The following is a 14,190-nucleotide window of genomic DNA, read 5'->3' as shown; positions in this document are numbered from 1 at the left end:
CAAGAATTACATTGCTACACACTAATGTAAGAACCTAGCAAAAGATCCTGCAACCTCTGCTTAAAGTAGTCTCAAGACAGTCTCATAAGTTACAGTCAATGCTTCTTGGGATTTTGTGGGTTTTTGTTTTGAAGGTTAACAAAATTATGAAAAATCTCACCCATGGCAGAAAAGTGTAGGAAACTTTATGAACATCTCTGGATGAAAGCAGAAATGCCTCTCTGCAAAATGAACAAATACTGAAAGATACTCTAGTCATACTGAAGTCCTGAACAAGTAGATATGATATAACCTGGAGAAAACAAACTACAGATTTGTTCAGTAAAAAATTCAAGGTCCTAAGTTATACCAGTTATGCTTAATATACATGCTCCATCTTCAGACATTAGAGAAGATAAAGAAAGCCACAACGGTGTTACTCATTGCTGGATGCCATTGGGACTCAAGATCCCTACAGTAACTGAAGTCCATATATTGGTACATATGTTTGTGTGCAAATGCAAGGACAAGGCTCTTCTGATGCTTCAAAGAGCCATGTAAGTGCAATTCCTTTCTGCAGTAAGAAAGTACAGGTACTCACTGATAACCTGTTTTGTTTCCTTTCCAGATACACATCCAAACTTCAGATCTGACTCCTCCCCCATATTTGAATTCAGTGCAAGCAGGTTTTAGCACTACGTCCACAGGAAAAACACACTTTTGGGAGAAGCAGGAAGCTAGTGGTAAACTACGAATTAAAAAGTTAGTTCCATTTCCTATTAGCTCTTTTCTGAAGAGGCATATATTACATTCTCTGATCAAAAATGCAAGATCAAGTACCCTTGATATATGATTTAGCCATTAGGATCTTTAAGCTTTCAAGAGGTACCTATGACCAATATGGCTGACAAAGCAGAAAACTGCTGCCCCTTCAGTTTAGAAACATGAAATTGGTGGATACTAAACAGGTTATCTCCTGACTTAATCTGTGTACAAGCTTTATTCAGTCCTTAAAGCAGGTTTCATTGGAAGTTGTAAAAGCAGAGCCCAGAGAGCAGAAACAATAGAAATAATAGTCTTCACAGACTTAATTACAGCTGATAGAAACACATGGAAACAGTGAAGTTAAGTGCTATCAAAAATTGAAAGCTTTCAAATACTCGAAGAACTATCATCTGCTTGTGCCCAACACAAACTTAACTTTGAGCCAATTTCCACCCCCTTGGTCACTCACCTGTCAATTAAAGCAATAATTATATTTTTCACATTCACATTTTGGTGTAGCTCAGCACAGGCTCTGAGAAATGGGTTCAGGGTTTGGAGGTGAAATTCATCTGGGAAAACCTGAAGTTTTAGATCAATAGTCATCAAGTTATAAACTGAATTTGCCCATTGTTACACAGCAGTAAAATGCAACAAAGTAATTCCAAAGCAGACAGCCACATAGTAAATAGGGCCTAGCCCACAAATGCTTTAGGGTTCCCCAAGCTGACCTTGACTGGGTAAATGTGTGAAGCAAGAAATGCAAGACAAATGAGTAAGATGAGGGCCCAGCTATCTATTACAATTCATACTGCAGGCACTGCTGCTCAGATGCTTAAAAGCTTCTGCAACAGAAGGAGCACAAAACAGGTTCATCTCCACTCTGCCCATCCGGTAAAAAATATGGGACAAGCCACTATGTAAGAGTCCCAGTGATGAAGTTCTCCAGTTCATGAGGAAGAGGCAAAAGTAGCCTGAACCTGTCTAAAAGGATAGGGGTAAGTGTCCCTGTATCCCATCACTGCAATTGAATTTAAGCAGCTCACCTGTATGATGCACTCCATGAGGTACTCCTGAGCTAAAGCATCTCTACAGTTTACAACTTGCTCCAATATTCCAGGCAGAACAATCTGGAATAGGAAAAAAAGTCTTACAGTGATTTTACAATTACTTTCCAATTTTATACTCACACATATGCATTTAATTAAAGCAGAACAGTATTTCTAACATTCCTTGGCTTATTCCTTATGTAAAGACTTTCTGATAAAAAGTCCCAGTTTTCAGCAGTTCCATCCTTCAGAGATAAAAAAATAAAATCTACTGGTCTTGGACATCTGTCTCTTTTGTATATCATACAATCTAAACGCTATGATTTAATGAGTGCTACCAGCTTTGCTGGCATATACCACTACACAGGGTCTCAGCAGTACAGCTCAATCATTTTCAGCAGCTACATGGTAGAACTTACAAGGGAAAGAGTTCTAAATAATATATTTGCTTGACTATCATTTTATGCAATAACAGTTCTCTTGAATGCTTTAGGAAGCACAGATTCATTTAACTTGTAAAGTCTATCACAGAATGCTGTATATGCACACATCCTTTATAGACTAAAGAGTTGGTTTAAGTACAATGAGTATCTGGAAGGAAAGTTTCAAAATTTCTTGTCAACATCACGGACAAGCTTATAGGAAAAATGCAGGAGTCACATCCTTAGCCTCATAACACATTATACAACTTCATTAGCATTCAGAACTTTTCCTCATGTGAATAGTTCCAGAAGCACCAGGATTACTGAACTTCTAGCGTAGCTGTAACACTCCTAACTGCTCATCTGAAAGTCCAAAATGGTTTCATTTGGAAAAAATAACAGAAGTCAGAAAGGATGGATGAACATCCCACCTGCTTATATCGTTCCACATTAACACCTTCCAACTGACTGAGGCGAACCAGGTTTGTTCCTACTAGGATTCTCAGTTCCTGCCTTTCTCGTTCCCTTTTCTCTCTGTCCCGACTATGGCCCTGGTGTTGCATTCGCACCCAAAGTTTGTTCATCTCGGCAAAGTTCAGCAGCACAAAATCCATCGAATCACTGATGTCTCCAGTGGTTTCTTCACTGCAATTGAGAAAAGGTTAGGAACAGGAAAAGCTTGTCAGAGGTATTCAACCTTCCATCCATTGAAGAACATTTAATTTTTATGAAGGTAGGAAGGTGGGGATGTATGTAGTGGGGTATCTGAGTTCGTAAGAGAGGTCCATATCCTCACTCGTGAGAAATCTTAGTTCTCGAAGGGAATTCTTAACAACAAAACAACTGACAAATCTATAGAGTTCTAACATATCTACTTCTCTCAAACATGAAGAAAGTCATACAAAAAATTTAAATATGGTCTGTTAAAACCAATAGTTTTACAAGTTACAGCCCATCTTTCTTACTCTGCTTGCTCGCCTTCATCTGGTAAGATATTCCTGGTACACTGCAGGAGATAGTTTCTAAGAAAGAGACCTCTAAGAGGATGCTGTACTCCACGGCACATCTCCACCAGGTCTTTCAAAATATCTTTCCTGGACTGTGGAAATGACTTGACATAGACAACACCTACTGTTATCAGGAGATACCTGCAAAAGGCACAGAATCAAACAATAAATCGTAAGGTAACAATATCACACTTCAAGGCAACAGTTTCTTTCCTTCACCCTGACAGTATTACCAAAGCACAGAGAGCAACAAAATATCATCTAGGTCCCATAATTTTGGATGGTCAGCTTTGAACTCCTATTCTCTGCTACAGAGCACAGTAAGTCAGAACATCCACTTCATCTCATACCAGTGTTTTATACATTGAATGGCCAAATGCTTTGCATGCATGAAGTTCTGAATGCTCTCAGACTAGTTTGTCTATACTTCCAGCACACCACTAAGATGGAAAACAGCCCTGGCACATATAGATAAGTATTCCATCATGGTGAAACAGTTAAGTCTCTTTCATACTGTAGTCTAGCAGGATAGGAGTTAAACTCTTTGGAAATCCCCAGGCCTGTACTCATTCCTTCAGCACCTCTATATTAAGCAACTGGTAGAAGGAACATACAAGGTGCAAAGGACTGGTGCTCCAGTATACTTGGACTCCCCTTCAGCTTAAGGGAAAAAGCATACAATGCTCAGAATCTTCACATATTCGGTTTAGAGGCCTCAACTCGCTCTGCACACTTCTCTGCCTCATGCATGGATGTGAACAGAACCTCCATGAAAACACCAGAGGTGTTTGTCAGGGAGAACTAGAGTCTACATCAAACAGGCAGAAAGACAGCTCAAATCATTATGCAGATGGATAAAGGCATTGTGGTAATCATTAGCCAAACTCCAGAAATACCATAAGGATACATCCTGGTATCTTCAAAGCTTCTTCTTGGCACGAACATAAGGTCAGGAATTAAAAACTCCTGTACCAAGCAAAAATCTGAGTCCTAAATCTGAATATCTGGGAGACCTACTCTACCCCAATGGTCATATATTTAATGACAAGCCTTCCAGTACCATCTATGCTAGCACATAGCCCAAAAGATATATTCAGACACACAAATATTTTAAGAATTCAATTACAGAAATTTTCAGCTTCCTCCTCACACTTCTTACTCTCCAAAGAAACAGATGGTTATGAAGCATGTACTGTGTGTGAGGATCTAATACCTAGATGCTCAGGTGCAAGTTCATTAATAGATAATGGAAAAAAGTTAATAAATGTGTAGCCAATCTCACTGATCAGAACATGGTACTTGGTTAATCTTCCACTGACCATCTCTTTAGCTAAAAGACAACTTTATTCCAAAATCAAAGTGCTCCCATCTTGGTCACGTACAAAACCAACACACTGGCAGGAGGAACTTATCTGCAGCTGCATTCTTGGCTTAAATCTCAAGTCTCATAGCAATACACTCTTAAGATATGCAGAAATACTATTCACCATTGCAAACTAAATTCTTGCTGTCAAGCAAGAATGCAGGGTCAATCATTATCTGAATGTACAGTCTGACCACTATTGACCAGTTTTAAAAAAAAACCCAAACACTAACATACACAAACTTACAGTCTTGGAATAATATTCCCAGCATACTGTACTAGCTCATAAAGGTCTGCCACTTTCCTTCCTTTGGCAAACTCATCTGTCAGGTAGACTTCCAAGTAGTGTAGCTCATCAGAAATTGCCATGTCTTTTTCTCATAGTTAAGGATTTTAAGACAGAATGTCTACAGCAGATTTACATAGTAAAATCTCATTCATATCATAGTAAAAGGTCATTCATACCAAGGAGAAAAGAAATACAATCATGCCCAAGGAGGTAGCACTTCTGAAATGATAATCATTGAGATAAATGTGCAAAATTAACTTCAAGCCTTTGTCAATTTTAGCATATTAGAAAAGGTGAAAAAAGTAAAAACAGTGAGCAAATGAATGCGATTGAACAGAGTAAAGGCATACTATGTCACAGAAGAATATCATCCATGCGTGAAGAAAGTAGTATTTGAATATATTCACATTCTATTCCAAAGTCTCATGAAAAGGTTCCCCTTCTTCAGATACCACAGTATGCACAATAGGCCCTGCCTTATGGTTAGCAGCTAAGATAATAACAAAGGGTAAAAAGTATGTTGGATTTACAGATTTTGGGGTAGCATACTGCAAGCAGAGTTGTTTCAGAGCCGATAATTTTATAGAAGTAGACTCCTGAAACCACCGAAAGGAAGATATTAAAGACATTAAAGACCTGCTTTATACCAAGGGTAAAAGATGAACTTACACAGTGAGCAAATAAGCGTATATTCTCCTGCAATATACCCAGATAACTAAATACTGAGAACAGTGCCAGTAAATATCTGACACCGACAAGATGACATTGTACCAAAAAAAGCAGATGAACATTTAATTCCAAGTTCAGCATTTCAATTATTCATTTTCTCTTCAAAGGATACAGAGCTCATAATAGCTCTTTGGAGATAACATTGAAGTCCGCAGCTCACCAAGCATGTTGGAAGCATGTTTCAGAGCATCCATAAGCTTGTTTTTGTCCTTTAGGGGCAGAAATAGAGAATGGTCTGTAAGAAATAATGCTAGGCAATTGCAGTCTTTTAGAAAGCTACACTTTTAGATTTTTTAAAAAGCATGCAGAGACTAAGTAAACATCAGGAGAGTGATAATGCTAATTAAATTAAGTGATTTAATATCTATCTTGTACTACATTGCCCATCTTAAGTGAAACATTATACCTGAAGGTGGTAAGAAGACTTATCTGAAGACAGAGCTACAGTGATAAAGTGTAATACTAATGGTACAAAGAACTACAATAAAATTTTGCTTATACATAAATCATCACCCACCACTCACATTCTATCCAGCAAGCAAAACAGAACAGACGTTCCCCCTCCCAATCTATTCTGTTTTGATCAGATCTCATGAAGAAACCTCTAGCAGACAGAGGACAGGCACTGCCAGCAGACCACTCTTAGAATTAGATTCCTCTTCCACTACTTCTCACCCAGGAACAACACCTTAACTGAAAGTCACAGATGATTAGGCTGCATAACTTACACTTATGATACATATAACCACTTGGCATCACAGGATACAAGAGAAGCTTCTAAACTACCACATATACATACTTGTTCAACCCATCATACGCAGCAGCATTAAGTTTTGGGGGAGAACAGAAGGAACTGATAGTGTGATCCACTTAGTATATTGTCACTCAGTCACAAGATAGCAGTGAAAAGCTCAGCTGCAGCTACTTCAAAGATTCCAAAAGCATTCCACAGACTACAAAACTGGAAGAGGCATTACCTTTCTTCTTACTGTCATTTGGCTGCAAAGTTAGCCTGGCTAACCACGTGAAAACATATGGCAATACTTAAGTTTTCATTGCAACTTTAAGCAGTTGCTCCAAATGAAAATAGGCTTCTCAAACCCAAGAAAGCTATGCGTGATGGCATCATCTGCCTGCATTGGCTACAGTTTGAAGATAAAGGTCTCAGCACAAACCTAGCCAATGGTGTTTTCCAGTCACAAAAGAATTCACGCATCTAGCTACAATTAATCACTACAAAATTTATCCTATGCAACAGGTAATTAAATACTAGCCTCACGATCTGTGGTCGCTGCCAAGAAGAAACTACATGGAAAAAACAACAGTATGTTGAACATAAACAAGAATAGTTTCTCATCACACAGTTCCATATAAAATTAATTTGAGCAATAACCTTCTGATGTTAAATGGCAGGTTTATTCTCAGTTTTGTTTAGGTTTACTTAAATGCAAGCACATAAATTAAAGGCGCATCTTTATAATTTATCTTGTCAAATACTGGAGCAAAATCAGGAAGACACATTCAAAGAATACTCAAGGCTCACTCTCATTGAGTAGCTGTCTCATTTATTTGCAAAGCCTGTGCCAGAAAGATGCACAAAGGGTTAATTTTCCTCACAGCACTAGGGATTAGTATTGATTTACTGGTTTACTCCTAGCAGACAAGAAGCTTCATTGCATTTTAAAGCCACATTCTTACCAAGCATCTCTTCATCTGAAAAGACTGCACCTTCACAGCCTGAATGGCTTCATCCAGGAGTTTTTCCTGTTCATCCTGAGGAGATTGCTGTGTTGTTGGCTGGAAGGAAAAAAAACAGAACTCTATTTTTATGAAGCTGTTTATGACTTCATTCAAACTGAGTTCCCATAGTTTAGAACACAGTGCAGGTGACATTGCAGTGTAACCACTCGAGCTGTCAGAGACTACTGCATGACATGTAAGGGACAAAGATCCCAATACTCTGCAAAAACCTGAGGGCAGGGAGGAGACAGGTTATGGGCAGCCTGTGAACACCAATGCTTCTTGGAGTGCAAAGCCATGGGGACAGAACAGCATCAGCTGGTCCCTTATAACATTTAGAGGTCAAGAACCCAGTGCAAGTATCTGGCAAGAAAAAGCTTCAAGGGAATTCAAAGACATCACTATGCTGAGAGGAAGCATTGTTTGTTCTTTTCACAGAGCTTCAAAGCAATGACCTGACTGCACACTCACAAATTCTCAGTAAACTGCTATCTGAGCCACACAACTCTATTAAGGACAAGTTTCAGATAAGCAAAGGATAAAGTACAGTCAGTGCTTTCTGAAAGGTAGAAGCAACTTGCGAACAGCAATAGAAAACTGAAGAGAAGTGATAAATCTTCCTATGTCCCCTACTTGTCCCAGTGACCCTTCTCCTCAAAGAGGCACATTCCAGGCTTTCAACATCTTTTGCCTTTCTAACAATCATAGTGCATTTTCTTATAATATTAAATCCATTGCTTACAGCCTTAGATTCCCACCACAACCAGCTGTAGTAGGCCTTTTCCTACTGCAGCTGCTCCCTGCTCTCTACCAGATGGATGACATCAGTTTCTATGAGCATCTTTAAATTATCCTCTAAGGTGTCCAAATTTACTTAGATCAGAACCCCTAATGCTCTCCACACCTGCGGCCAGCCTTCCTCCTAACACCTACACCTATTGTTTAGGTCCAGTCTTCAATATCTCATTAGAGCCTCCCAGCCTAGCATTTTTTTTTCACATGGCCTCTCTGAAATATTGACTGAGATAAAAGCATTGATGTAGTATCTCAATTACATCTTCTCTAGTTTTGACAAATACTACATACAGTGAATTGTACAGCAAGTTCCGTGAGCCCGCAGCTTCAGTAAATTCTCAACTATTTATACTTGTTCGCCTCATCCACTGTGTTCAGAAGGTTCCTGGTCTCTTTTTAACTAAGTCTTAGTAACAAGCTAGCAAGCCATGATTTACATCATCTTAACATTCTTAAAAAAGAGTATCTTCCGTACCAACTCCTCCCATGCACCTCATGCTTGGAGTCCCCACAAGTATGTTTTGAGGACTCAGGCTAAAATTGAGGTCAATTAAAATAGTGACATTTTAGCTTAACATCAATTTAATGGTTTTAGATCACTGCAGCTTTGGCACACCCCTGTTTTCTGCCATATTTAATTGGGTTCTTGTTCTGCAATCTCCCTAATATGAGGCACAGACAGTATCTCTCCCTTGTTCTCCTCACTATCCTTTTCCACATACAGAAAACAGACACTGCCATGCCATACTGGTTTTGCCTTGATCATGCACAAATAGGTGGTGAAACTCTGCCCTGGAAGGTTTTCAATCCTGCAACTAGACAAAACCAAGGCTGATCTAATCTAACATTGGTGATAATCCCACTTCAAGCAGAAGGTTATACGAGATACAAGTTCCTTCTAACCAACACTTCTATGACTCAATGTGTCAGTAATATTCAAACCATGCACAATAACTAATTAACTAGTCTATTTATTCAACAGAAAAAATGCCTATGCTAATTAGAATGATTGCACCTCTTACAAAGCACTCTAATTAATCACATGAAGTGCAGGTCTTCAAAAAAAAAAAAACTATTTAAGCATAAGGCAAAAGTGGTATCCATGGTTAAATGACCCTATTTCCCAGGCAATTCAATACCTACAAACTCTCAGAAAACCTCCAACTGTGAAGCAAGTATGTTCTGCCAGCAGAACTTTGCTCTAATTGCTAAATTGTATTTATTCCATGACAGATCAGACTTTCAAGGAACAGAAAGTGACAGTGCTGGGACTAGTGTCCAACAACCAATACCAAAACATCATCTAACAGACTTGCTGAATTACATCTATGCCAGAGCATTTGTCACTCTACAGTCCCCTGAACACATACTGGTGCTTTAGAGAAGCTACATCACTACTGAGCTGAATGCCATATGCACTAACCACATCAAATCTCTATATTAAAGCACAGATAGGCACAGTGCAGTAGTGTTAACACTAACCATAACTTCTTTGTGCCCCTTCTCCTAAAGAGCATTAAGCTTACACAGCTACCAGGCCTGCTCTTCCACCCCTAATTGTTCACAGGGCCATGTAGTGCTGGGAGAGCTATTTAGGCTGTAAAGCATCAAATAAACCAGACTAGCCCTGCTGATAAACAGTTTATCATTCACCTAGTTCACCCTACAACCACATAAAACGCTGCAAGTGGGGCTGTGAAAAGAAGGTCTTTTGACATCAGCACCAAGTTAAAGCATTTACTGAAATACATATTTGCCACAGTCCCAAGAAGTGGTTGGCAAAGTGCATGTGTATCAGTTTCCTTACTTTTGGTGTGAAAACCAGTGGTTAAAGCATAATGGCCACTACGAGTTTGAGACTGTTTTACACAATACCAACAATTATCTCAGAAATATCTAATTGAAAGTATACACATTTTTATGTGACTTTAATCACTGCCGTTTACAAACAGGGAAGTAACAGAGTTTTGGAGCCTTGCTCTGTCGGATCTAGATTGCCTATTTATAATGAACCAGAGTCAGCTTCACATTAAATTCTGTCTGCATCAGACACATTGACAGTATTTCTATTTCTGCTCTAAATTTGAGCATCAAGGTCCCACACCGTATTAAAAACTGGGACTGGGCTAAATGAATGACTAAATTCATCATCAGAAGCATTTCTATGTTACTACGAGATGAACTTTTTTTCTTCTGTACTTCTTCAAGATTAAGAGTAAAATTACATCCATATCTGTTCTGATTTGAAGCCTGAGAAGGTGATTGGTCTAAACAAAGATGTCTTTGCTACAAGGGTACTGCACTTCATGTTTAAAGCAAAGACAATCTCAGCATTTTACAGTCGCACAGGTAGTGAGATAACCTAGCACTGTCACAGCATACAACAGAAGCCGCCCAAGGTGTTGGTAGCAACCTAACTTCCACACGAAGAGAAAACATCTTAAAAGCAGCACCACTGAACAAATTCCAACTCTTCCTTACTTTTCAGTTTTTGAAGGCTGAATATTTATCAGCTTACCCTTTTCTTTCTATTTCATAAAGCAAGCCACTTTCAGCTTCAGAACTAAAGAGGTTTCCACGCATAACATGGTTATTATCAAGTGATACACAAGATCATGTCAAGATACACACATCTGAAGTTTAAAGAAGTTGTAGCAAAAAGCAATTGAAGTAAAGAGAACATACAGCAAAAGCTTCCCAGAAACAATTAGAAGGGCATACACCAAACTAGGAGAACCAGTTCTTCTGTCAGATACCATGTTGAATAAAGCTGTTTATGCCCTGTATCTTTCACTTCAGATTAAGAACCTAATAACACAAGCTGGTATTTTCAAGTGTTACCAACAAAATGCAAGCGTGCTGTGGAGTTCTATGCCAATCTACAGACAAGAACCTTGAAAATAAGCTTTAGAAGAGGAAGGTACTTCAACACTGGAGAAAAGCAGCAGTACTCTGTAATCAAGGCACAGAATGTCCTGCCTTCAACATGTGCAATAAGGTGTAAACTCCTGCATGAACACAAGATAAGTAATTTATAGAAATTATGCAGCCATTTATATTTTTAAAATGCCTAAGCCTTACCCCCATTAGATATGCTGCAAATGTTGAAGAAAAAAGAAGAGTTGATGTGAACAGTTTTCTGCTTTACTGTTCCCTACCCTTTCATCCTCTGAAGCCACAAAGAAGCAAGTCAGCAGTGGAGAGGGGACAGAGAACTGCCTCCTTCAGCTGTGCTATCAGCTTCTGTACAAGAGACCATAGCCTTTTTCTAGCTTTGAAGAAAGGCCTGTCATAAGTTTCCACATGCAAGTTATGGAAGTCACAATACATAGCAACTGAATTTGGCAGGGGGGTGAGGTGAGCTGGCTTTTGGTGTGGGTTTTTTTGTTTCTTTGTTTTTTTAACTAAAGGCTAGTGAACCGTAAATTGCCTTGGAAAACAGTAATTTTTTTAAACTAACTTGGAAGAAGTCTACTGCCTGGCTGATAAGAGTGCATAATACAAGTTCTCCTGCAGATAACAGTTAGAAAAGTGTATTATCAAAGCAACAAACATTATTCTGGACCATGCCAATCCTCCTAACAGCAACTATTCTTGAACATACAAACTGAACATTACGCCTATCATATACAATTTACTTATTTTCTAACACTCAGCTCCGTGGGAAGACTTCATAAGATTCATACTTAGTTTCATACTTGACACTTAGCTGCACTCTGGAGATGGTTATTATTTTGGGTCAATGTGTTGACTAGTTAAAATGCTCATTCCATTTAATCTGGTAACTTGCAGTATCATGAGAAACAATTAAACAGTATTGAAATACAGCAGAACTCAAGGCAAAATTGAGTAGCCTACCAAATAGCTTGTATTCTGGCAATATGGGTATCTTAAGCTGGATGCAGAGTATAAATAATACAAAGTAGAAGGTTTTGCTTCTGTTCCATTCTGAAGTGCATTTTCATTTAAGCTCCAAATGATTAAGTACTTTTCTTTAGATAACTGATGCGCTTACAGCCTATTCCACAAATGACTTTTCCTTCTGCTTGTTCATGTGCTTGTATTTAGCACCACAGTGAATGAGATTTACCCAAGAAGGTTCTTCTGCCTCCTCCTAGTTGGATTTTATTAGGACTACCTACCAGCCAGTCATCACTGAGACATTTGAAAGGAATACTACCCAAGACAGGAGATGGATTAGCTACAGAAACAGATCAGGACTACTGCCAGACTACAGCTGAAGCCTGGGTGCACACAATGCATTGCTGCAAAAGTCATTGAGCTGCTTGGAATAAACAAAAAAATGCATAAACATTTTATACCATATAGCAAGTATTATTCTGCAATACTGAAGGCAACTCCAGAACTTCTATTATACCTCACAGTATAGGAGCTCAAAGATGAACCAGAGACAAGAAAACATTTTTCACATGTTTAAACTGGTACTTACTGCCACAAGAAGCCACAGGACATTAACAAGAATCAACAGGCTGGACTTTTCATGCAGGGGATCATCAGGAACAGCCAGAGCCCTCTTACAATCAGTCTTGTTAAAAGTACTTAAACATTCAGCTTCAAGATTTAAACAAAGCTCAGCCATAGGAAATGGCAGTATAGCCTAATTTGGTAGAGGGGATTATCCCATGTTTAACATCTATAAATTCATTTTTTCCTGAATCACCTGATATCAGCTATTCTTAGAAAGAGGACATGAGACCAGACAAGTCTCAGGTCAGCTCCCATGGAAGTGGCAGGCAAAGTTGCATCATTTCTGACTACCACAAAGTATTTATGTAGGGGACAGAGACTTCTACCTATAAAGATTTAGCATTTCTCATCACCCAATTAAGTATTTTTCCATTAATCATTCAAGTAACATTACAGGTTTTCCCCACCCCCACACCTCTAGAGGATATTTTATTAAACTCATACCTACACATAACTTTAAAAAGGTAATCGGTGACAAAAGCCTAAGAACTGTGCAATCTGTGCTTTATAAAGCATCCATTTAGTTTTTGCCTCACTGTCTATATACTGTTAGTACTCTTTAAACTCCACATTTAGACTAATTAATATACTGTGATATAGTAAGTGCTACTTTAAATTTTATCAAATATTAAATACCACAGAGAACACTCTAAATAGGTAGACTTTTCAGTTTTACCATGACTCAATTTGTCCCTTATCTTTATTGAAAAGTAGAAAGCATTTCTCAATAAGTGCTGTTTCCATGCTGACACTTCAGGTTTGCTTCCCTAATAAACACCAAGATTTGTTCCAGAACAGCTCTATCGAGCCGGGTCCACCAGGGAAAAAAACACCTTTTCTGCAGGCAGAGGAAGGAGGTTCACTACGGAAGTCTGAAACAGCAGCTCTGGAAGGTGGGGAACAGACGAGCAGACTGCACTGTGGGCAACAAGAGCATAGATGCCCAGCGCTAGAAAAGGCACAGCCTCGGGTCTGTGCCAGGAGCGGCACACTACAACACACTTAAACTCCGGCTGCAAGTGCAGCAGTGGTTCCCTCATCAAAACACCTATTTCCCCCGCGCCCCTCCAAGCAAACCAGGGGGAAAGCAGTAAAGCCCTCGCACCGACCCTCCGCAGCGGCTGACGGCGGGCAGCGTTCGCCACAGCGCGGACCGTTACCGCGACCACAGCGGGCCCAGCCCTCATCTCACACCCGCCCGGGCCGGGCGGCGGCCTCCGGACTCGGCTCCCGCCGGCCCCGCCACCCGGCCTGGCCCGCCCGGCGGAGCGGAGCCGCTGAAGGCGCTCCCGGGGGCGGCGAGCAGGAGTCTCCGGGCCGGGCCGGCCCCGGGTGGCAGGGCCTGCCCCTCGGCCACCAGCGGGCGCGGGCCGGACCCCTCCCAGCCATTCCCACCCACCCGGTAGCGACGGGACTGGGACTGGGACCGGGACCGGCACCGACCCTCAGGGCCCCGCCCGCCGCAGCCCGGCCCGGCCCCACCGCCCGCGGACCCTCACCATGGTCGCGTCGCCGCCACAAGCCGCCCCCGCCAGCAACGCCCCGCAGCGCCGCGCGCCGTCATGTG

General features: G+C 40.3%; 1 protein-coding gene across 1 annotated transcript in view; it reads right to left on the bottom strand.

Annotated features, from left to right (window-relative positions):
• Positions 1-14,190, bottom strand: part of VPS35 (VPS35 retromer complex component) — a 27,205-nt gene extending 13,015 nt beyond the window's left edge. Inside the window, exons 1-8 of the mRNA XM_032998036.2 lie at positions 14,123-14,190; positions 7,299-7,397; positions 5,713-5,809; positions 4,830-4,953; positions 3,178-3,360; positions 2,644-2,857; positions 1,788-1,871; positions 1,214-1,323 (exon numbers count right to left, since the gene is read on the bottom strand). Coding sequence (XP_032853927.2) covers positions 1,214-1,323; positions 1,788-1,871; positions 2,644-2,857; positions 3,178-3,360; positions 4,830-4,953; positions 5,713-5,809; positions 7,299-7,397; positions 14,123-14,125 — 914 coding nt within the window. The 5' untranslated portion in view covers positions 14,126-14,190. The remainder of the gene's footprint in view (positions 1-1,213; positions 1,324-1,787; positions 1,872-2,643; positions 2,858-3,177; positions 3,361-4,829; positions 4,954-5,712; positions 5,810-7,298; positions 7,398-14,122) is intronic.

The sequence above is a fragment of the Tyto alba genome, unplaced genomic scaffold (assembly GCF_018691265.1).
Source record: "Tyto alba isolate M040663 unplaced genomic scaffold, T.alba_DEE_v4.0 Super-Scaffold_26, whole genome shotgun sequence".
In the NCBI taxonomy this organism is placed as follows: domain Eukaryota; kingdom Metazoa; phylum Chordata; class Aves; order Strigiformes; family Tytonidae; genus Tyto; species Tyto alba.
Note: the sequence above shows the minus strand (reverse complement) of the source record. Positions and strands in the feature narration are given on the sequence as shown.